The 24,238-nt window shown below is 57.9% G+C and overlaps 1 protein-coding gene and 1 long non-coding RNA gene across 2 annotated transcripts in view; both read right to left on the bottom strand.

The window, feature by feature from the left end:
- The window catches only part of LOC102068481 (uncharacterized), a 126,555-nt gene that overhangs the window by 22,585 nt on the left and 79,732 nt on the right, over window positions 1-24,238 (bottom strand). The window contains exon 5 of the mRNA XM_074552481.1: window positions 691-749. Coding sequence (XP_074408582.1) covers window positions 691-749 — 59 coding nt within the window. The remainder of the gene's footprint in view (window positions 1-690; window positions 750-24,238) is intronic.
- Window positions 17,490-20,755, bottom strand: LOC141730936 (uncharacterized). Its single transcript, XR_012582799.1, has 2 exons — window positions 18,098-20,755; window positions 17,490-18,023 (listed from the first exon to the last, which is right to left on the bottom strand). It is a non-coding gene; the product is annotated as an uncharacterized LOC141730936 (long non-coding RNA).

Here is a 24,238-nt window from a genome sequence, read left to right as displayed (position 1 = left end):
TCTCTCACTGTGCACCAAGACAAGCAGACCTTGGTGGGTCAGAGGCAAGAGAGCCCCAGCCAGGAGCAGGGCACTCACCTGGGGCCTCTCTGCTGACCTCACACACAGAGAGATGCTGGAATCTCCCTCACTGGGGATATTCCAGAAGTGTCTGGACACAACCCTGTGCTGAGAGCCCTGGGATGAGCCTGCTGAGCAGGGAGGTGGGAGCAGGTGAAGCTCTGTGGTCCCTCCCCCTGACCCATCCTGTGGCTCTGTCAGCAGCACAGAGCTCAAGGCTCCATGGCTGGTACAGGGAGGGATTTCCAGTGGCCTTCATGAAGGGAGAGGCATTGAGATTTTTGACTCAGGAAGGAATTTACATGCTCAGAATCTGCTTTAGCAAAGAGCCCTTTCTCTGTGAAACCCGTTGTCCAGTCCTCCAGCCATCTCCCAACTTCACCTGGCATTCCTTCCAGTTCCTGAGGAGCAGACACCAAACCCAGACACACCACTGCCAACAGCAGCTGCCACAGCCCCACCAAACACAGCTGACACAGGAGCAGCCCTATTTCATCTCTGTAATTCCATCAATGACAGGGACAGCCTCTCTCAGAGCTGCCACTCATGGACTTCCCAGCACTGAAAAAGTGGCACACCAAGAAAAGAAATCTCCATCCCACAGATAAATGAAAAGAAAGAGCCACTTACCCACTTGTTCCAGGTCTCTGGGTCTGAGAGAAGCGCCAGTCTGTGTTAGGTTGAGCTTGCTGCAAAGAAAAAGAAGAGTTTTAATACCTCCATTCTTGCCTTTGAAAATGAAAGTGAACTGATCCTGGATTATTTCAGTCTGGAATATCAGCATGTTCTGTCCAAGTGAAGCAAATCAATTAGAACAAAGAGAAAGCTCCCCCTCCCCTTTTCTTGAGTATTTCTGAAGCAGCATGAATACCAAAAGGCATGACAAAAACTGTTCAGAGAATAATCTTCCAAAGCAGCTCAGGAAACCAGGCTGTGAAAGAAATGAAGCATGAAATAAACTGATAAGGGCATGAATTCAGCAGGAGCAGTGGTACCACAGTAATGAGCTTGGAGGAGGAAGGGGGTGTGAGGGGGTGGCAGAGTTAATTGATACTGAGAAAGATGCTCTTAATACTCTAAGGTAAAAATGGTAACAGACCTTCCTAATCTCTCCTTCTTCTGTCCTTAAAAAGGCCTGCCTGAGATCTTGTTTTTATGCATGGTATTTGAATGACTTTTCCTGGCTGTTGTGGCCTTGGAGCACTACAATATTTTTCAGTCCACAGAAAAATGAATAAACTTCCGACAGCAAGAGGAAAAAGCATTATTTGTTTAGGAGACACAATAACCTTCAGACACAGCAGCACACTTTGTAACCTCATTAATAAACCCCCATATCACTCTCTGCCCGTGTTATTTTACAACCAGACAATGAACATTTTGTAAATAAGGAAGGACATGGAGCAAGCTTGTATATTCCTGTTTGAATCATGTCTTTGTGGAGAGCACTAAATAGCACAACTGTTTCTGTCGGGAAAACACACACACTTCCCAAAATCATGATCATCTTAATGAACTCCACAGTGATGACATACTACCTGGAAAGGACAATGCTTCCCTCAGCTATTTTAGGAAGGAGCAGTTCATAGCCCATACATAGTGGAACATCAGTTTTATAGGATTATTCTGCTTGTACATGCAATTACTAAGGAAAAGTGAAGACGAGTAGAGCTGACCTAGATTTTTATTTAGGAGATGTGCTCTCACTAATTTCTCTGCAGCTTTGATGATACTCATGAAAGAAGATATTAGAATAAATTACTCCCCTAAAATAGATGCCCCACTGGTCCCCATGCTGCATGCAAATGAAGCTGTTGAAAGACTTGCCCTCCAGTTTTCAGAGACGCATTTTTGCACACGCTGGCACACAATACTGCACTAGATAAGCCCTTCCCAATATTTTGAGTAGCCCTTCCATATTTTGAATTCCTGTCGTAATTACCATTTTCAAATTTAGGGCAGCCATTTGTGACATAAAATTGCTTTACTTTTTATATCCCAAAGTTATAAAAGCTCCAGCTAAACACAGTCACCTACATCTATATTTAGGCATCTGAGTACAAACAGCTCAAGTTTTCAAAGCTTGCCGCTCGTCAGCCTTTTCAAGCCAAGGGCACATAAGGTCACCAGGATCTTTGTGAATAATGTCACTCCTGACATTTCAGTATTTTAGTGCTGAATACCGAATTCAGCTGCTCGCTCAACATGACCAAGCTGGAAAATGATCCCTGGCTGAGGAACAGTCAGTAATTAATAACACTTGGGGTTTGAGAAATGAGAAATTTCTACAAGGCATCTCTAAAACTGAGCAAAGAAACACAGGCAGACTTTCCTTTCAGATAACCACCTCCGCACCACAGCTCATGTGCCGTGTAGGAAAAATGGGTTAAACAGAACCAAGAAGTTAAACCCCCAGAAAACCTGTTCCTGATCATGCTAAGAATCACTTTAAATAGAAACAAGTACGAGCGGGGCCAAGGGGAAACTCTCCACTGCTACAAACACAGAGTCTTTGATTCTATAACGCTGCTCAGCCCCTTCCCCCACCTCCACCAAGCCCAGCCAAAACTTTCACCTGCCACCTCCCAGGAGGTGACAGTGACACGTGTGCCCCGAGGCCACCGTCTCAGGAGGAAGGACGGACAGAGAAGAGCCAAGTGGCCTGGATATGACAAACTGTTGCACTCAGCAGAGAGGACAGTAAGGAACAGCCATCTCTTACCCCATCGCAGGGACTCGCTAAGGTGCTGGTCACCTGCTCATAGGCAGCCACGGTCTCCGCAGTGCTAGAATGACTGAAGGGCTTTACAAAGAGGAAATCGCTCTGCTCGGACATGGGCGAGAAACAAGAGGTGTAATTCTGTGCCTGGGAGGTCAAGCCCGCTGCTCCCACGTCCAGGTACTTGATGAAGCCATCTGGCTTCATCTGCCCTCGGAAATGGGAGGGGGGCTTGCGGCCAGTCCCTCGGCAGCACCCCGCAAAGATCCAGCTGGCACTGCCAGCTTTGAGACACCGGGCAGCCACCAGCCCAAACATCACACAGGACACGATGGAGATGGACACCAAGGAGATGATGAGGTAAAGAGTTAAGTTGGTATCCTCGGAAGAAGGCTGGGGGAGGTCCAAGGACTTGGAGAAGTCCTGCACGCTGTTTTCCTCCGGAGAAATGACTATTACCACGGAGGCCGAGAGGGACGGCGTGCCATTGTCCCTCACTTCCACCACCAGCCTGTGGGAATCTTCTGACTCCCTGAGAGCCTGTGCAACCCTTATCTCTCCAGAGCGGCGTTCCACTTGGAAAGGCAAAGCCTCAGCAGACTCCTGCAGCTGGTAGGACAGCCAGGCATTATGGCCACTGTCAGCATCAACTGCTACAACTTTAGTTACCAGATAGCCGGGCTCTGCCAAGGCTGGGATGGCTTGGTGGAAGGCAGAGCCCTTGGGGACAGCCGGGTAGACAATGCTGGGAGCATTGTCATTCTCGTCCAGGACAAACACATGGACCACAGCAGTGCTACTCAGAGCAGGAGACCCAGCATCCTTCACCTCCACAGGCACCTGGAACACCTTGTCCTGCTCGTAATCCAGAGCTCGCACGGTGTAGATGGTGCCATTGTCCTGATCGATTCGGAAGTAGGTTGAGATAGGTGCATCCTGCATCCCATTGTCCACGATGGAGTAAGACAGCTTGGCATTGCTACCCTCATCGGGATCTGATGCTGACACTGAAAAGACAGAAGTTCCAGGGAGGGAGTTTTCCTGAATGTGAGCTGTATCAAAAGGGCTGGAGAAATTCGGTGCGTTATCATTCACGTCAGCAATGCGGAGATAAAAGGTTTTTTGTGTGGCCCTCTGGGGGGACCCTGAATCCACAGCCCTCACTGTGATGTTGTATCCACTGGCCTTCTCCCGATCAAGGGGACCACTGGTGACCAGCGAGAAATGCTCTTTAAAAGATGACACCAGTTTGAACGGGAGCTCTTTTGCTATCTGCAGACGGACCTGCCCGTTGTCACCCGAATCACTGTCTTTCACACCAATGAGGGCGATCACCGTGCCTGGGGCTGCATCCTCCTGCACTGGGCTGGAGACAGAGGTCAGCACGATCTCTGGGCTGTTATCGTTGATATCAATTAATTCCACTCGCAGGTGACAGTGGCCTTCCATGGCTGGGGATCCCTTGTCCCTGGCTCGAACCGCAATCTCGTAAGCACTGGATTCCTCATAATCCAGAGGAGCTTTGGTTCTGATCTCCCCTGTACGGGCATCTAAGGAGAACAGTTTGGTGAATTTACCAGGTGCATTATTGCTGGTTTTAAAAGAATATTCCACATCCCCGTTGGGACCTTCATCCAGGTCGGTGACATTCAGCTTGGTGACCAGAGTGCCCACAGGCACATTCTCCTCCAGAAGTACCTTGGATATGGGTGGGTCACAGACAGGAGGGTTGTCATTTGCATCCAAGACATGGATGGTAACCCTGGCAGTGCCAGATTTCACGGGATTCCCTCCATCCAGGGCTGTCAGTGTTAGGTGATGAACAGGCACTTTCTCTCTATCCAGTGCTTTTTCAAGTACGATCTCGGGCATTTTAACACCATCTCCTCTCACGTTGATGCTCAGGGCAAAATGCTTGCTGGGGCTGAGCTCGTAGGTGGAGATGGAGTTGGTGCCCATATCTGGGTCTTCTGCTACTTCCAAGGGCAGCCGAGTCCCAGGGTTGGCTACCTCAGTGATCTCCAGCACCACCTCTGGCTTGGGGAACTGGGGCGCGTTGTCGTTCACGTCCAGGACGTCCACCTCAACCCGGTGGAGCTGGAGGGGGTTCTCCATGACGAGTTGGAGGTGCAGAGAGCACGTGGGGCTCTGCCCACACAGTGCCTCCCGGTCCAGCCTGCTGTCCAGGAGCAGCACACCTGCCGCCAGGTCCACCTGGAAGTGCCGCTGCCCACCCTCGCTCACCAGGCGCAGGTTGCGGGCGGCCAGGCTCCGCACCTCCACCCCCAAGTCCTTGGCCAGGTCGCCCACAGAGAAGCCCGGCTCGCGATCCTCGGGCACGAAGTAGTGGAGCTGGGCGCAGCTGGGAGCCGGCAGGCAGGAGAGGGCTGCGAGCAGCAGCGGGAGCTGCCATGGCAAACTCTGTCCCGCGAGCATCCCGGGCCGGCTGTGCGAACGGAGCAGCGCGGAGAGGAGCGGCGCAGCCTCCCCCTCCTCCCCGCCCCCGCGGCCGGCCCCGGCAGCCGGAACCCCTGCGCCCCGGGGGGGTCCGAGCCGCCTTGCAGGGAGGAAGCCGCCGCCGGAGCCGCCGGAGCCGGACAGGGAGGGATGGAGGAGGCGGGGGAGGGGGCGAGCGCAGCCCGGCCGGCTGAACCGCTTCTCGACACGCAAAGACACACAAAGTCGGCGAGCGGAGGGGACGGACCCAGTGACAGTTTTACGTCTCTCCACAGCCCCCTCCTCCTCCGCCTCCTCCTTTTTCTCTCCCTCCTCCTCCCCTTCTCCATCTCACCGCCTTCCCCAAAATACGCACGGCGTAGCCCTCCCCTTCCCCCGCTGCCGCCACTCCGCCCCCGCAGCGCCGGGAGGGCGCCGGGGACTCCCGGCAGCGGTGGGGGGAACCCGCTCCGCCCCGCCCGGCTGCTGGCATCGGGCACCGGCGGACACCCCCTCCTCAAAGCCGGCCGGTTCGGGGCCGAGCCCCGCCAACACCGGGCTTGTGTTCAGGCCGGAGACCACACCCCCGAGCTCACCTCGCTGCACAGGGTGGGATCCGCGGAGGGTTTCACAAACATGAACTCGCTGATATCCGAGACAGGCGAAAAGCAGGAGCGGTAACGAGGGGCTGGGGGTGCCGTAGCTGTCACCGGCACGCCCATCACAGTGTCCCCTTTCTTAGGCTCATAGTGAAAGTGCCCAAAGATGTGGCTGGGAGGAGGCTGAAGCGTGTTCACGCTCTCCACGCAGCCGCCCTGGCTGGCAGGTGCAGAGCCCCGCCGGAGGCACCGAATGCCCAGCGCTGCCAGTGCCACCAGCGAGACGGTGGAGATGAGCACCAGGGATACAATCAGATAAAGAGTAATACTGGGCAAGCCCCCACCATCAGCGGCCTGAGCCTCGGAGCCCTGCAGGGCCTCCGGACCCTTCTCCTCCACCAGCACCACCAGTGTGACAGCTGTGGAGAGCGGGGGCTCCCCGGCATCCCGCACCACCACCAGCAGTTCGTGCTCGGAGGCGTCCGTCTCCTGCAGAGCCCGCATGATCCGGACCTCCCCGGAACGCAGGGCCACGCTGAAAAGCCCCAGGTCTGTGGCTTCCACGAGGTGGTAGGACAGCCAGGCATTGCGCCCCGAGTCCGCATCTATTGCCACCACCTTGGTGATGAGGGCAGGAGGGACGATGGAGGGGGAAATTCGGAGCTGAGTAGCAGAGTCCTCCCCAGCCCTGGGGAAATGCACCTGTGGGGCATTGTCGTTCTGGTCCACTACAAAAACATGAACCAGTGTCCTGTTCCTCAGGGCCGGGGAGCCACCATCAGAGACCTCCACGTGGAACTGGAGATAGGTGGTTTGCTCATAGTCAAAAGGGAATTTGGCGGTGACCTGCCCATTCGTGGGATGTATCGAGAGGTAGCGAGTAGGATCCAGGCCTGGATCTGTCCCACCAGCTCGCAGGATGGAGTAGGACAGGCGGGAATTCTGCTCCGAGTCGGGGTCGGCAGCAGAGACTGTAACCAGCACACTGCCCACTGGATTGTTTTCTGCCACCAGCACTTCATAGGACGCTTGCTCAAACTGCGGAGCGTTGTCATTGACATCTATCAGGGTGATTGGCAAGATGGTGTGGCGGGAGAGGGGCGGATTGCCCAGGTCCGAGGCAGAGACGGTGACGTTGTAGTAGGCAACGTGCTCCCGGTCCAGACGGGTGCTGGTGAGCAGCGAGTACTGGTGCTCGTAGTCCTTACGCAGCTGGAAGGGAAGATCTGGAGACACGTGACACAGGACCTTGCCCTGCTCGCCAGAGTCCCTGTCTCTGACGTGTATCACGGCCACCACTGTGCCCGGCAGTGCGTCCTCGCTCAGGGTGCTTGAGAAGGAGGTGAGAATGACCTCAGGGGCGTTGTCATTGACATCCGTGATTTCCACCACCACGCTGCAGTGCTCCTCCATCGTGGGCGACCCCATGTCCTTGGCCTCCACTTCGATCTCATACACCGTCGCCTCCTCAAAGTCCAGGTTGCCCTGGACACGAATCTCCCCAGTCTGCTCATCGATGGCAAAGATCTGGCGTAAGGCAGCTGAGTTGTGGCTACTGAGGGAGTAGCGGATGTCTCCGTTGGGTCCTTCGTCCACATCCGTAGCATTTAACTTCACCACGAGGGTGCCCAGCGGCGAGTTCTCCACCAAGCGCGCTCCATATGATGGTCTGTCAAAGACCGGGTGGTTGTCGTTGGCATCCAGGACCTGAATAGTGATGCGTATCTTGCTGGACTGTGGGGGAGAGCCCCCATCTTCAGCAGTCAGGACCAGGTAGTGGAAAGCTCTGAATTCCCGGTCCAGAGCCCGCTCCAGCACCAGCTCAGGGAACTTCCCACCATCAGTGCGGGCCTTCACGTTGAGGTTGAAGTTGTCATTGGCACTCAGGTGATAGGTCTGCAAGGTATTGGTGCCCACGTCGGGATCCTGGGCTGGCTGGATGGGGAAGCGGGCACCCAGAGACGCCAGCTCATAGATGCGCAAGGACACCTCATCGCTGGGGAACTGCGGGGGGTTGTCATTGATGTCCAGGATCTCCACCTCGATTCGGTAAAACTCCACCGGGTTCTCGATGGCAAGTTTCAAGTGGAGGAAGCAGCGTGGGTTCTGCCCACAAAGCTGCTCCCTGTCTATTCTCTCGCTGACCATAATAACACCGGTGTTCACATTGACGGAGAAGTACTGGGAATCCGAATCCGACAGTACCTGCAGATTAGCTGCCGCCAGTTTAGCCACATCGGTGCCCAGGTCCTTGGCGATATTGCCCACAAAGGCACCCCGTGTGAGCTCCTCCGGGATGCTGTATCGGATCTGAGCAGATGAGCTGTGCAAGAACAAACAGAAGGAGAAGACGCGCGGCAGCCCCAGGGACCGGCGCGCCTGCCCTGCCCTCGGCATCCTTGCCGGGTGGCCGGCCGGGGAGCGATGCCCTCGGCGCCGGGGGCCGCGCTCAGCGCTCGCCGCTCCCATTCATTGTTTGGGGCGGACGCGGCTCGACGGGGCGGGGGGAGCGCGGCCGCGCAGCCGCCCCGCCATTGGCTGCGCGCGCGGCGGCGCCGCTCCAATCGCCGCGCTCCTTCCCCAGGACAGCAACACCGGCGCCAATCACGGCCCGCGCGCCGCCGCCGCGCGCCGCGAACCGGCGCGGCCGCTCCGCGCCCCCCGCGGGGACCGCGCCGTCGGAGCGCCCGGCAGCGCCGGACCCGCCCCGGCATCGCCGCTCACCTGGCCGCGGTCCCGCAGCGTGCCCGCGGCGGGCAGGAAAGCCCCGCTCGCCCTCGGCAGGGTGGCGGGGGTTGGGCAGGGCCGCAGGAAGGTGAAGTCGCTCCGCTCGGAGCCGGGGGAGAAGCAGGTGCTGTAGCACTGCGACGGGGAGTCGGTGGGTCGCAGCGTGACCTCCATGTACTTAAGGGTGCCGTCGGAGCTGAGCTGGAGCTTGGGGCTGGAGTGCTTGCAGAAGTCCCGGGAGGGTGACTCGCTGAGCCAGCAGCAGCAGTAGGGTGAGACGGCGGCACGGCCCCTGCGCCGGAGGCAGCGGGCGACCAGAAGGGTGACGGTGGCCAGTGCCACCGTGCTAATGGCTCCCAGAGCGATGATCAGGTAGAAGGTCAGGTCCGGCTTCTCCTTGGCACCAGCCAGGAAATCCTGAGGCTTGAAGCTCTCCTCCAGGGCTGCCTCCTCCAGGGCCACAGTGATGGTGGCAGTGGTGGAGAGCGGAGGGTCACCGTTGTCCATCACCAGGACAAGGAGCTGCTGCACTGCCATGTCGCTGTCCTGGAAGGCACGCGCCGTCCGCACCTCCCCGGTGTACAGCGACACGTGGAACAAGGAGGGGTCGGTGGACTGTGGCAACAGTCGGTACGAGAGCCAGGCATTGTGCCCAGCGTCTGCATCCACTGCTGTCACCTTGGCCACCAGGTAGCCCGGTGGGGCAGACAGTGGGACCCTCTGGGGTGCTGGCACATCGCTGTCACTGGCAGGGTACAGGATGGTGGGAGCATGGTCATTCTGGTCCAGCACAAAGATGTAGACAGTAACATTGGCATAGAGAGGGGGGGACCCTGAGTCCCTCACAACCACAGACACTGGCAGAACCTGCAGCAGCTCGAAGTCGAAGGTGCGCTGAGCATAGAGATTACCATTGTCAGGGTTGATGTGGACAAAGGAAGAGATGGGGGCATCCTGCACTTGGCCACTCTCTATGGAGTAAACAAGCCGGGAATTATCCCCGTCGTCAGGATCTGAGGCAGAGACGGTGCACAGCAGGGAGCCAGGCGGGTTGTTCTCCTGGAGAAAGGCATCGTAGGAGGGCTGCGAGAAGCGTGGGGGGTTGTCATTTACATCAGATATATTGAGGAGCAGCGTGAGTGTGGTGGTGAGGGCAGGAGAGCCACCATCCTGGGCGATCAGCTCCACTGCATACTGTGAGGTAGATTCCCGGTCCAGGCTCTTCTGGGTGACCAGGGAGAAGTGGTTCTGAAGGGACCTGATGGCAAAAGGCACATCGGGAGAGATCTCCAAACTCACATCCCCGTTGGCCCCCGAGTCTCGGTCCCGTACATTGAAGAGCCCCACGACAGTCTCGGGTGGGGTATCTTCTGGCACCGGATTCAACAGGGAAGTGAGCAGCACCTCCGGGGGGTTGTCATTGGCATCCTCCACTTGTACCTGCAGCACACAATTGCCCTCCATCTCTGGGACCCCTCCATCGTGGGCTCGCACATAGATCTCATAGAAACGGGATTCCTCAAAGTCCAGCGCCCCGCTCACCCGGACCTCACCAGAGCGGGGATCCAGGGCAAAGAGCCTCCGCACCGAGTCGGAGGTGTGAACCCCGAAGGAGTACTGTGTCTCCCCATTGGGACCCTCATCGGGGTCAGACGCATTGACCCGGAGGAGCACAGCCCCCACAGGTGTGTTCTCCGGCACCTTCACCTTGTACGTGGTGCGGTCAAAGGTGGGAGCGTTGTCATTGACATCCAGGACCTGGACTGTTATCTGCGCCGTGCCCGAGCGCGCTGGGCTTCCCCCGTCCACGGCCGTCAGCACCAGCTGCACCTCGGGCTGCTCTTCCCGGTCCAAGGCACGCTCCAGCACCAGCTCCGGGAAGAGTTTGCCATCCGGCTGCTGCTTGACATCCAGGGAGAAGTGGGAGTTGGGGCTCAGCCGGTAGGAGCTCACGGCATTGGTGCCCACGTCGGGGTCCTGTGCGCTCTCCAGGGGGAAGCGCGCAGCCACTGTGGCAGACTCGGCGATGCGCAGGGTGCGGTGAGCAGTGGGGAAGCTCGGGGAGTTGTCATTCAGATCCAGGATCTCCACTTCCAGGCGGAAGAGCTGCAGGGGGTTCTCTGCCACCACCTGCACCGACAGCACGCAGCTGGCAGCTGCTCCGCACAGCCGCTCGCGGTCCAGCCGCTGGCTCACCACCAGCGTGCCGCTGTCCAGGCGCACGGCGAAGTAGCGCAAGCTCTCCTCTGAGCCCAGGCGCAGCCTGCGACCCGGCAGCTCCTCCACCTTCAAGCCCAGGTCCCGGGCCACGTTCCCCACCACGGTTCCCAACTCTGACTCCTCAACCACCGAGTAGTGGATCTGCCCGGAGCCCCGGCCCCAGCCGCAGAGCAAAAACAAACTCAGTACTTGCCATTTCCAGGCGGGTCGCTGGAGGCTGGCACTCTCCATGTCCGTGCGCATCCGGCCCGGGACACGGCAGGCACTGAGGAACTGCGAATAAATCCCTGGGTCGCTCTTGCACGGCTTAGAAAACAGCTCCGGGGCTCCGGCAGGCTGCGGCTCCAACTGTCAGCCTCCAAGCAGAGGGGGTGGGCTGGGGGAGGGGAACTGAATCACAGCCCCAGCGCGGAGGTGGGAGGGGGGGTGGGGGAGAAGCAGATTTTCCCCCCCTCGCTTCAGATCAGCGCCCAATTGGCCGAGAGCTCCATCCCCTCTCGGCCAGCAGTGGCTCCGGAGGTGCGGGAAGAGGGGCCTGAGCCGGCAACAGCGGGGCTGCCACCCCCGGCCTCCCCTCTGCCAGCCTGACTCACTTGCTCCGACAGCTCGCTCTGCGTTCACAGGGAAACTGCACGTCCTGGCAGCCTGGAAGCAAGGTACAAGCCCTCCCTGTGTGCTCCCCCTCCACAATGGTGGCTTCACATCGTGCCCACAGACAAAGGGCAGCTGTCATGAACGCAGGCCAAAGGACTTTTCATGCCCGATGAAAAGGTGCTTGTTAGAGCCCCGAGGTGCCAGAGGCTCTTCTCTCACCCCTCTTCTCCCCCTCGGCTACTGCTTTGGCTGCTGCCTGCACCCCACGATTGCCTCTCTGAGTGAGGCATCGCTGCCACCAGTACCACCACCGGCCAGGGGACCTTGCTCTGGGAGGGGGACACCCACTCCTGCCAGCCCAGTGTGGGAGCAGCTGGCTGAAGGTGCAAAGGCAAAGGCAGGTGAGCCATTCAAAGCCAAAATACAATTGCTCGCAATGCACACCTGACAGGAAGCCACTTCCTCAGCCTGGGGCAAGGAAGGGGTCAATCTTCACAGTACCCAAATCACTGCAAACACACAGAGCCAGATAATAAGGTCACTACATCACCACAGGATCACACCACCAGGTCAGGATTTCAGACTGGGAAGGGAGCCCAAGCCTCCCACCTGGCACTGATACTCTGTGGCAGGTACAGCTTTGCAGTCTGTCTCCTGAGGGCAGAAGCAGGGGTCATAGCCTCCCCCGGGGAGAGCACAGTAATTTCCTGCTCTCCCTGTCACAGACGATATTGGCAAGCTGCAGACTTTTAGTTCCATTCACATCCCTGCAGAACCCTTGTGCACTCAGAGTCACAGAATAGCCTGGGTTGGAAGGGACCTTATAAATCATCTCATTCTGACCTCCTGCCATGGGCAGGGACACCTTCCACTACACCAGGTTGCTCAGAGTTCAGTCCAGCCCAGCCTTGAACACCTCCAGGGATGCGGCAGCCACAGCTTCTCTGGGCAGCCTGTACCAGTGCCTCACCACCCTCACAGGGAGGAATTTTTATACCTGTTATCTAATCAAAGCCTTCTGTCAGTTTAAAACCATTCCCTCTTATCCTGTCACTGTATGCTTTTGTAAGCAGTCCCTGTCCATCTTCTGTCCTTGGTGCACTGAAGGCCACCCTGCCCTTCCCGTGGGTGCACACAGACCCTGGGGGCTGGGGCTGCAGTGCTGTGGCAGACAGGGGACCCAGCACCTGCCTGGGATCCTGCCTGTCCCCCCCCCCCCCCACCTGGGCACCAGAGGGACCTGGGGAATAGCTGGGAGAGGCTGAGAGCACCCGTGCCCGGCACGGGGGACAGTGACAGGGACAGCGACAGGGACAGCATCCTTCTGCCGACAGCAGGGACCGTGAAGGTGCTGCAGTCCGGGGTCCTCCCTCCCGTCTGCAGCACCTCCTTGCCTATTCTGAGCCGTGAGGCGGGACCACCCTGCTGCCAGTCAGGGAGAGACGCCGGGAGGAACCTTAGGAATGGTGAGAACACTGCCCAGGTCCCACCTACCGCCGGCTCCGGAGGAGGGGGGAAGGCGCCTTAAAGAGACAATGCAGAAAAACACCGGACAAGGGATTCCCCAGCACACAGAGACCGATTCCTTTTGGTACATACTCATCCCCCCAGGGCTCCTGACGGTGCCACCAGCAGGAAGCTGTCACGGCAACCTTGGCTCTGGAATGAGCCCTGTCCCCATCCCAGGCTGAGCCCCAGACAGTACAGCTGGGTGACAGAGCTTTCCATGGCAATACAGGGTGCTGCACCCCTGGGGATGGGTTTGGTGCTGCTGCAGTGCCTCAGCAGAAGCCCCTGCAAAGCCCACATAGCCTGGGAGAAACCACTCAGTGCCCTGAGATGGCTCAGCCACCAAGGACCTGGAGCAAGGGCTTTGCACGGGGACCCTGCTGCTGTTTGGGCCTGTCAGAGCTCGGGATGGGGACAGTGGGACAAGGCAGGAAGGGTATGGGGTGTGTGGGATGGATGGAGATGTTCCTTATTCCACAGAGTCAGAGCTCACTCTGTGGGAAGGCAGCAAGCCAGACAACCCAGGGATCACTGGAGATCCTGCAGGGTAGGATCCCTCATGGCAGGGCACACCACCTGCTAAAGACAGGGCCAACACCCTTCCCCCTGCATCCCTTTTGGGGGCTGGCTGTGCCCTGCAGAGCAAGGTGTAAAGCCTTTGCAGACTTGACACAATCCATTGTCACCACAAAGACTGAAAATCCAGGGCCCAGAGCCAGCCCAGCTGATTTCTCACTGGCAGTGCCCTTCCAGTGCAGTACTGGGGGGTAGGAGGGAGTCATGCCTGGGGCTTGCTGCCCTCCTTCCACCCCCACTCTCAAATGATTTATTGCCCTGACCCCCAAAGGCATTTTGTCAGGATGTTTAGGTGGAGGGGACATCCTTGTCCCCTGCCATAGCACAGCCCACACAGTGCAGAGGAACACTTGCTCCTGCAGCTGCTGCAGCCATTCTCACCTGCCACAAATCAGAAGTGCTGAGTCTGAGCAGTGACGCAAGCAGGGGAAAAAAATAAAAAGGCATAAAATAATTCTGAGAGGTTTCTGCCTCCATCTGTGATTTGGCCACACTGATCAGGCAGCACACTCAGCCTCACCCCCATGAACAGCTTCCGCTGCACCTCACTTCCTTCTGCTCTGAGGAACCAATCACTCCTACCCACTGCCTCCCAGGAAGGACAAATTACCAGCACCAACGACCTTGGAAATCCACCAGATCCACACTCCCCCTCCACTGGATCCACTACCTGGCCTCACCTCTGAAGATGGAAGCATTCCTAATTGAAAGCTATCAAATTAAGCAGCACAATTCTCATCGGGGAGAAGCACAGAAGCTGCTGCCATGCGCAAATGCCTTCCAGCCTGCAGTCAGGACACCAGACATCACCCAGGGACGGCACATTATGAATCCTGCAGAGCTTGTAATAGGGCTTTTGAACAACATCTTAGTGGACGACTCACCACCCTGCTCAGAGCCAAAGTCCAGCTCAGCAGAGCCCTGCAAGCAACGGGGGCAGTCTGCAATCCCACGCCCTCCCCCAGAGTGAACATCAACACAGAACTTCCATGGAAATAATACCGGAACCATTCAGGAGCCAAACATGAGGAACGGCACAGATGGAAGGGACTGCTCTGTGACCACGGTCTGTCAGAGGAACCAGGATCATCCATCAGCTCTGCGTGCTGCACTGTGAGAGGCGACACGCCGACCCCCAGCTCCCAGCCCCACCTGCACCCCCAGCTCTCCAGCCCCCACCAAGTCACGACGCACAGAGATTACAATGTTCCCCCGCAGTGCAAGTGCTCCCCTTAGCTCTCCTTTTGCAAAGGAAAGGAAATACCATTAACAGCAAACTTTGTGCCAAGGATTAACAAGTGGTTTCAAGCTGACCTCAGCCTCCACCGCTTACTCATGCAAGGCGCACCCAAAACTGCCTCCAAAAGACGTATGATTGCCCACGTGAGGAAACTGACTCACTTGATCCTGCTCATCACAGTGCAAAAGTCATCAGCCCTCAGGATGGCTCGTTTGACTCCAAAGAACACCTGTTCAGCTGTAGCTGAACTCTTTAGGGGCGTGGCACGACTGGATGTCCCTCCCAACCCCAACACGCAGCCACACGCGTACGGCGCAAAGGAACCGTGGCCCTGCCCAGCGCTGGGACACGCCAAGGAAGGAGCTACGTTACCTCAGCAGGTGTGGGGAGCCGGCTGGCAGTGCCCACAATCTGGTGGTACAGCCCTGGCTCACCATTCCTTATGGTGCCCTGGCGGCTCCCCAAGGGGCTGGAAGTGAAGGGCTTTTTACACAGGAGATCACTCTGCCGAGAGTCTGTGGTGAGATAGACCTGGTGGTAGAAGCTGGGTGGCGTGAAGCCACCCCTCACAGCATCAATGTGGTTGAACGGCCCTGGTGTCCTGTACGTGGTGCTCCTGGAGCTGTTGTACAGCTCCCTTGACTGCCTCCACTTGTAGCACTTGAAGATGCCCACGGACAACATGGTGATGAAGAAGGCTGCTGACACCAAAATCACAGCCAGGATGAGATAGAAAGTCACATGTCTCCTGGGATCACTGGCAGGTGCCACATCAGTGAGGTCAGTGAGCACCTCCTTGACTGTCTCGGCCACAGAGATGGAGATGGTGGCACTGGTGGACAGCACAGGCTCCCCATGGTCTTTCAGCAGAATGACTAAGGTGTGCTCGGGAGCATCATCCTCACGGAGCTGGCGGGCCGTGAAGATCTCCCCGTTGTGCAGCCCAACCGAGAAGAGGCTGGGGTCAGTGGCCTGCAGCAGGGTGTAGGAGATCCAGGCATTGTACCCTGCATCCGCATCCACCGCCACCACCTTGGTGACCATGTGGCCAGCAGGAGTGCCTGGTGCCACCACATCGGTGTAGGTGGCGGTGGTGTTGGGGTGAGGGTACAGCACCGTTGGGGCATTGTCATTGAGGTCAGTGACAAACACACTGACTGAGACATTAGTGGCCAGAGGTGGAAAGCCACCGTCCTGGACCTGCACCATCATGTTGAACTCCACCTGGTCCTCATGGTCCAGGGAGGTGAGCAGGTAGAGGGTGCCGTTATCCCGGTTGATGGAGAAGAGGTGGCCAAAAGTGGTGTCGCCCAAAAGGGTATAGGAGAGGTGGGCATTGCGCCCAAGGTCCGGATCCGTGGCACTCACGTTAAGGATGGGGATGCCAGGCATGTTGTTCTCAGGAACATAGACATCATAGGAGTCCTGGGATGACTTGGGAGCATTGTCATTGACATCTGACACCTGCACCAGGATGTGTTTTACTGCAGACAAGGGTGGCGAGCCCGAGTCCTTGGCTGTGATAGTAATGTTATACTCTGCTGCCTTTTCCCGGTCCAGAGCTCCTTCTGTTTTCAAAGTGTAGTAATTTTTGAGGGAGGAGCTGAGCATGAACGGGATCCCAGGGGAAATAAAACAGTTCACCAGGCCATTGTCATGGGAGTCCAAGTCTGTTACACTCAGCAGAGCTACGACCGTCCCTGGGGCTGCATCTTCAGGCACCGGGCTGTACACAGAAGTCACTGTCACCTCTGGAGCATTGTCATTCACATCCACGACTTCCACCAGCACTTTGCAATGAGCCACACCAGGAACAGCTCCCTTGTCTTTAGCCTGTAAGTAAATCTCGTACAACTTTGTTTCCTCATAGTCCAGCTGTCCCTTGACTCTCAACTCCCCTGTGGCTGAGTCCAGAGCAAACAGTTCTCGTACCTTGGCGGGGGTGTGGCTGCTGAAGGAGTAGATGATGTCTCCATTGGGCCCATCATCCAGGTCGTATGCACTGATCTTGGCGACCAGGGTACCGCTGGCCGTGTTCTCCCTCACACTCGCCTTATAGGTGGACTGGTTGAAGACCGGGGCATTATCGTTGGCATCTACAACATCAATGTGGATCTGCACGTGGGCCGACCGTGGCGGGCTGCCTCCATCCAGCGCAGTCAAGACCAAATTCAGCTCCCTTTGCTCCTCCCTGTCCAGCTCCTTCTCTAACACCAATTCCGCGTACTTGCTGCCATCCACCCTCGTCTGCACGTCGAGCGCAAAGTTCGGGTTGGCGCTGAGCTGGTAGGTCTGCAAAGAGTTAATTCCCACATCGGGATCTTGCGCGCTCTCTAGCGGGAAGCGCGCTCCGGCAGCCACCGACTCACTGATTTCCAGCCTCGCCTGGCTGCTGGGAAAAACCGGGTCGTTGTCATTGATGTCCTGGATCTCTACGGTGCCGCTGTACAGCTCGAGCGGGTTTTCCACCACGATCTCAAAGCTGAGGGAGCAGGGAGAGAGGGCGCCGCAAAGCTCCTCTCGATCTATCCTCTCGTTCACCAGCAGCGCCCCGCTCGTCAGATCCACCCCGAAGTACTTCTTGTTGCCGCCGGACACCACCCGCAATCGGCGCCCCGGCAGCCGCCCGAGGTCCAGCGCCAGGTCGGCTACCACGTTCCCCACCGCGGAGCCTCTCCGCGCCTCCTCGGGGATCGCATAGCGAATCGCGGCGGAAACCCAGTCGGAAGCGCCGAACAAAAGCAAGAGGCTCAGTACCTGCCCCGTCGTCACCCCGCGGCTCCTCACAGCAACGCCGTTCATCGCACAGGACGGCCGCGCTCTCCGCTTCGCCCCCCGCCCCGGCTAGAAACTCTCAGCTCGCCCCCTCATGCCGCTGCCCAGCGGCCCCGGGAAGCGGCGGCGGCGGCGGGGAGCCGGGCATTGCTCGGCGGGCTCGGCGGTGACTCACTCGCAGAGTCTCTCTGAGACCGTCTGCGCCTCATCCCGGCTCGGAGCGGGGCCGGGCCGCCAGTTCCCCCCCGCTCCATCATTGGCCGACAGCGGCACACAGAGTCCCGGCCAATAACTGCACAGAGCGCAGCGCCCGAGCCGCCCCGAGCCCCGCCGGAGCCAGCGCGGCGACCTCGGCCCCGGGACAGGAGCGGGCAGGAGCTGAAGGGAGAGCACAGCCCTGCGAGAAACCCGCTACAGAAACAGCCAGGCGGGGGGAGCGCGGGTAGAAGCAGGGCAGATCGGGCACGGGGACTGCGTGTGTGGGCAAGAAGCTGTAAAAGTCCAAGTGACGCCAAAAGGGGTGATACAGACATGTGAGGTGTTTGGGGTGTGCGCGTCCCGGGAACATCTCGCTGGAATGAGACAGCGGGAGTAAGAAAGGGAAGTGACATTAGGAGTAAGAAAGGGAGGTCCCGGGAACACCTCGCTGGAATGAGGCATTAGGAGTAAGAAAGGGAGGTGGAGAGGGCGGGAGGATGAGTGGGGAGGGTTCTCCGGGGTACGCAGGGTTCCAGGGAGAGCAGCACGGGCACGACGCGCCAGCTCCCAGTGTTTCTCAGGACCTTCAAGATGCCGGTCCTCCCAACCAAATGCCTGGCCAGCCCCTTCCGGGGAGGAAGCCCTTTTCAAGGCATCGGGACTTCGCTGCTCAGCATGCCACCAAAGCAGCGTGGCCGGCAAAGCGACATTGATTTCGTGCTGCCGTGTTATGAGCAGCTCCTCCGGCCGCAACACTGAGTCTCGCCGCAGGGCGGCTCCCGCCGCCGGATTTTCAGGAGCACCACTCCTCCTGCGGAATCGCCACTGCCACCACTATCCCTAACAAACCGCAGAAATCTCGGTTTAATGTGCCCTCCTACTCTCGCAATCTCCCAGGTTCCTCCCCGGTAGTTTTTTCCACCGACCAGACTCAGGGCACTCACGCTCTGTGACCTGCGGTGCGGGTTCACCGGGCTGGGAGCGGATCCCGTTCCTGCACAGCAGCAGCAGCAGCCTGGCAGGTCACAGCACCAGCAGTGCTTGGTCGAAAACCTGCCTTTGAGTTGTTGTTGCTGTCACCAACAACTCGTGCTACCTCGGCTTTTCCGACTTTTCCGAATTTTTACACACACATAAATGATAAAATTACCGAAATTCCGGCATTCGTCGTCTGTCACCTGCAGAACCGCTCGGCTCTCGTGGGGTAAAGAAAAGGGGACAAGGATGCTTGATAAGGGAACATCAGGCACCCTGTGAAAACCCAGCTGTGACACAGCGCCCACGTGTCATCCCACAACCGACACTGATGAGGAAGGCAGAAACCGGACTGGAAATCAGCGCCCCCGCGTTCATTCGCTTATGGTGGCTCCCAAAGCCTTGCAGAAGTGGCTGGGAAACTTGCGGCGGGTTATTTGTTACCCCGCTATTGTGGGGGCTGAGCTCGTAGGGGCTGCAAGCCACCCGCACCAGCGCTGGACAGCGACATTCGCCAGAGCGAGAGGGATCTCCACTCTGCCTGCGTGTCCTCGCCCCGCACAGTCCTAAAAGCTGCCATGAGCACAGGGGATCCCATCCAGAGACGCAGCAGTTCGGCGTTTACATGAAGAGTCGGCGATATCGAAAGAGTTGGCGCAATCTGTCCTATCTACATGCTCAGCTATTTCTTTTTCTCCTAATTAATCGTTGCCAAAAGATAAAGTTTATCAGCGCTATTTATCATTCTTATCACCTGTCTACAGAATGTGATAAAAGTTCAGATAGCGTTCACATGTGATAGGGTTTCACACAAATAAAATCCAATATGAGTCATCTAACGTTCCCAAAGCACTTCTTTTCTCACAGAAAACTAATTCCCAATTGTCTTTGTTTCTTGTATGTAATCTAAAACCAAGAAAATACACAGCTCTCTTTGACCCAAATCTTGAAATAGTCTTCAGCAACTTATTTCTCTGAAATAAACTCTGAATCCTTTTCACAACCACTCTAAGTTCTGAATCCTTTTGCTAATCACGGCCCATTTTAGGTTTTTCCTACACTGGATTTCTCAGCGTGGGGTCCAGAGTTCTGAATCAATTTCCCTCTCTGTGTATGAGTGCACACACCACCCGTACCAGAGTACCTTCTCCGTTTAATCCCAGCAGCAGTGGGATGGCCAAGCAGCGGAGAGATGGGTAGAAAAGAGATTTTAGGAAAGGCATGAAAGACAGGACATTTCCATCTACCGTATTTCGATTAATCTGCAGACATTACATCTCCTCCACCTTGGTGGGAAGCCTGAATATTGCAGACGACGCTTCAGAGCATCTCAAAGCGCCATTTTGAAGGAGAAGAGTGAAAAAGTACAACAGCTAAGGGGGACGATGCCTTCCCCTGCACCAGGAATTCGTCCAGGGACGGGTTCAAGCCAAATCCCAGCCTGAGCCGCTCACATCGGCATTTTCCCTGACTCCACTCCAGGGAAGCCGGTGGCAGCGGGAACAAAAAGCTCCTTCTGCTCCTGTAGTTCCGTCTTGGAGCTACACTGAAGCACCAGCTCCGACTCTGCAGATGGAGGGGAAAAGTTGAGTTACGGATGTACACAACACCTTCTGTTAAAGGGGTTCAGAGCGCTAAAGAACCGAGCTTGACAGAAAAGGAGAGAACTCCAGCATAGTCCCCCACTGAGTAAACACTCCGGGATAGATCACACATCGTTATCACATGAAAGCGCCCAAATATGGCTGAGACAAATAGTGGTCACTAGACCCAGGGGAAAGGCTTGTCTCAGCTCCAGGCTCCACTACACTTTTATATCTGCTCCACCCCGAGTCCACCTCCTCACTCCAGTTTGGTGAAACGCGCAGCTGTCTGTCCTCCAGGACAGACAGAAGTACTGACAACATTAGCGTTACTCCTTGGAGAAAACGGGCACTTTGCGGATAAGACTTGGCAGGTCAAAAGGATGAGTCAAGATCCCACGTACGCCCCCACTCACTCACATCCCCACACCCCTCAGCTAGTGAGCAGAGGGTTCAGATCTGCCGGTTCCCCACTGATCACCCACAGCAGAACAGAGGGATAAAAGATTCACAAAAACTCACTGAGAGGGAGCGTAGGGCAGAAGCTCACCTGATCCGAGCTCCCAGGGCTGGGGGAGTCCTTCCCAGAACGAGTGCCTGAGACGGGATCAGCGGACAGCAGATCAGCAGACAAGGCTGCTGCCCCTGGTCTCAGGAACGTGAAGTCCTTCTGCCCCGACTCAGAGGCTAAACACACCTCGTAGGAATAGGGCAAGGGAAGGGTGCTGCTGCAGTAGTTGTACGGTGCTTTTGACCCCAAGGTGGAATACAGTTCCTTATCAGAAGTTATAAAAATGGGAGGGCTCCTCGATTGTCGACATTTAAAGAAAAAAACAAAAATGACCGTGGAAACGAATAATAAGGACACGACGGAAAGCGACACAACAAGAATGAGGTTCAGATCAGACGTCAGGAGAGATACAGCGTCTCTATCGCTGAGCTCCGGCAGCGCCTCCTGCAAGCTCTCGGCCAGCACCACGTGCAGCGTGGCCGTGGCCGACAGCGCCGGCTGCCCGTGGTCCTTGACCACGGCCACCAGCCGCTGCTTGGCCGCGTCCCGCTCGCCCACGGCGCGCGCCGTGCGCACCTCGCCGCTGTGCAGCCCCACGCGGAACAGCGCCGGCTCCGACGCCTGCACCAGCTCGTACGACAGCCACGCGTTGCGCCCCGCGTCCGCGTCCACCGCCACCACCTTGGCCACCAGGTAGCCGGCCTCGGCCGAGCGCGGAACCACCTCGAAAGCCGGCGCCGCCGCCCCTCCCGCAGCCTCTCCCGCCGCCGCGGGCCAGAGCACCCTGGGCGCGTTGTCGTTGCGGTCCAGCACGAAGACGCGCACCGTGGCCGTGGAGCTGCGCGCCGGCGAGCCGCCGTCCTGCGCCCGCACGGCCACCGTGAACTCGCGGCACTGCTCGTAGTCCAAGGAGCGCTGCGCGTACAGCGCGCCGCTCCGCGCCTCCACCGACACCAGCGGCGCCGCGCCCGCCGCGCCCGCGCTGCCGCCCGCCAGCCAGTAGCTCACGCGCCCGTTGGCGCCCGCGTCCGCGTCCCGCGCCTGCACGCGCAGCACCAGCGCGCCCGCCGCGTTGTTCTCCGCCACGTACGCGCTGTACGCCGCCTCCTCGAACACCGGCGCGTTGTCGTTCACGTCCGACACCTCCAGCACCAGCTCCCGGCTGCTCCACAGCGCCGGCCTGCCCCGGTCCCGGGCCACCACCGTCACGCGATGCTCCGACGCCTGCTCGCGGTCCAGCGCGCCCGATGTCACCACCTTGTACGAGCCGCCCGACGACGCCACGATCGACAGCGGCGCCTCTCCCGACAGCTCGCACGACACCTGACCGTTCTCGCCGGAGTCCGGGTCATTCACATTCAGCAGGGCCACCACAGTACCAGCAGGCGAGTCTTCGGGCACCGGGCTTGACAATGACAGAATCGTGATCTCGGGCGCGTTGTCATTCACATCCTGCACCTCCACCTCTACCTTACTGTGGGCTACCAAACCGCCACCGTCCCTCGCTTCCACCCGCAGCATGTAGCCTCGTGTGTCCTCAAAATCCAGGGCCTCCTTCAGACTGATCGTCCCGCTCTCTGTATCCACCACGAACTTCTGAAGCACCTTGGCCGGCATTTTCCCGAAGCCGTAGGTGATGCGAGCATTGGTGCCGGCATCGGCATCAGAGGCTGTCATGTTCAGCACCGTCGATCCCGGAGGCGTGTCCTCGCGCAGGCTGACGCGGTACCGGTCCTGCGCGAACAAGGGTGGGTTGTCATTGGCGTCCGTGACGTTGATCCACAGCTGGGCGGTGCCAGTCCGGGGGGGGTCTCCGCCATCCAGCGCCGTCAGCAGCAGACGCAGGCTCGGCTCGCTCTCTCGATCCAGTGCACGGCGCAGCACCAGCTCCGCGAACTTGCTGCCGTCCTGGCTCTCCTTCACCTCCACCGAGAAGAACCCGTTGGCCTCCAGCTCATAGCCCTGCAGCGAGTTACTGCCCACGTCTTCGTCCTCGGCCACATCCACGGAAAATCGGGCACCAGGAGGTGTAGATTCAATTATTTCGAAGTAGATATTTTCCTTAAGAAAGCGCGGCGCGTTGTCGTTCACATCCTCGATATCCACCTCGACGCGGAAAATGTTCAGCGGGTTGTGCACCAGCACATCGAAGCTGACGGAGCAGGTCGCCGACTCGCCGCACATCTCCTCCCGGTCCAGCCTCTCATTCACGTACAGGTTCCCGTTCTCCTCATTCACCGTGAAGTATTTCAGCTGCTTCCTGCCGCCAGACGCCACCTGCAGCTTGCGCGCCGGCAGCTCGTCCGCGCTGAGCCCCAGGTCCCGCGCCAGCGGCCCCACCAGCGAGCCTCTGCCCAGCTCCTCGGGGATGGTGTAGCGGACCCGCTCGGCCGCCGCCCGGCACCACACGCACAGCAGCAGCAGCAGCAGCAGCGCGGCCAGCAGCGCTCGCCCGCCGCCCGGCCCAAGCCTCTGCCGCCGCCTCAGCGCCATTCTCTGCCCGCTGCGCTCGCCGCGCTCCTGCCTCCTGCCGCTGCCCTGCCTCCCTTCCAGCCGCTCTCGCCGCCCACAACAGACACCGCTGGAAGACAGCGAGGTCGGCACGCCTTCTCTCCCGCTGCCGCCGCTGCTGCTGTCGGTGCCGCTGCCGCTGCGGCCGGCGCCGGGCGAGCGAGCAGCCTGCGGGGGCAGGACGCTGCGGCGGCGGTGGCTCCAGCGGCGCTCGGCGGCGGCCAACAGCGCCACCCGGAGGCACCGTCGCGACACTGCAGCCGCCGCATGGCGGCGCCAGCGGGACCTCGCCCCGGGCCGCACCGTTCGCGGCTCACCTCCATCAGCTACCCAGAAGCGCGAGTCGGAGTTCAGTTTGGAGAACTTTTTAATATCCGCGGAAAGAGGAATCGAGGAGCTCTGTTCGGAAGCAAAACTGCAGAGCCTGACTGGGGAACGTGTAGTGGAGTAGTGGAGGATCACGCAGACTTCGTACAAGGGGGTACAGGTGAGTACAGGTAAGTACAAGCAGGTGCACTGTGCATCAAATTCTTTGCAGATTCCTATCCCTTCTGTTACTGCTGTGGGTACTCTTTACCCAGCTCTTTTATTTCATTTCTACCATCTCTGTGAAGCAACGTCAACAAAATACTTGGGAAGAGAAACCCTTGTATAAAAGAAGCACCAGAAGCAACGTCTTCTTTCTAGAGATTCTTGCTTATATTCCTTTTATTTTATATACCTCTCAAAGTAACTGTGACTGGGAGGAAATGGCAAGTCTTATTCTCTGTTACAGCATTATGCTTACATGTTGAGTTTTACAAATCATGGAGATTACCACAACTTCTTGTCCTAGATCTGGGAAGAATGACCTGGTAAATCATTTCTTCAAAAAGTTTTTTCAGTGAACGGCTTAAGTAAGTAGATCTCAGAACGGGGACAGACTGAAAAAAGGTATCCAGGCTCCCAGGATATTTCACTTAGCAGCGTGCTGCATTTTTTACTCTGAGAATTGTAAAAATGAGG

This window comes from Zonotrichia albicollis, chromosome 15 (assembly GCF_047830755.1).
Source record: "Zonotrichia albicollis isolate bZonAlb1 chromosome 15, bZonAlb1.hap1, whole genome shotgun sequence".
NCBI lineage: Eukaryota > Metazoa > Chordata > Aves > Passeriformes > Passerellidae > Zonotrichia > Zonotrichia albicollis.
This window is presented reverse-complemented; position numbering and strand designations above follow the sequence as displayed.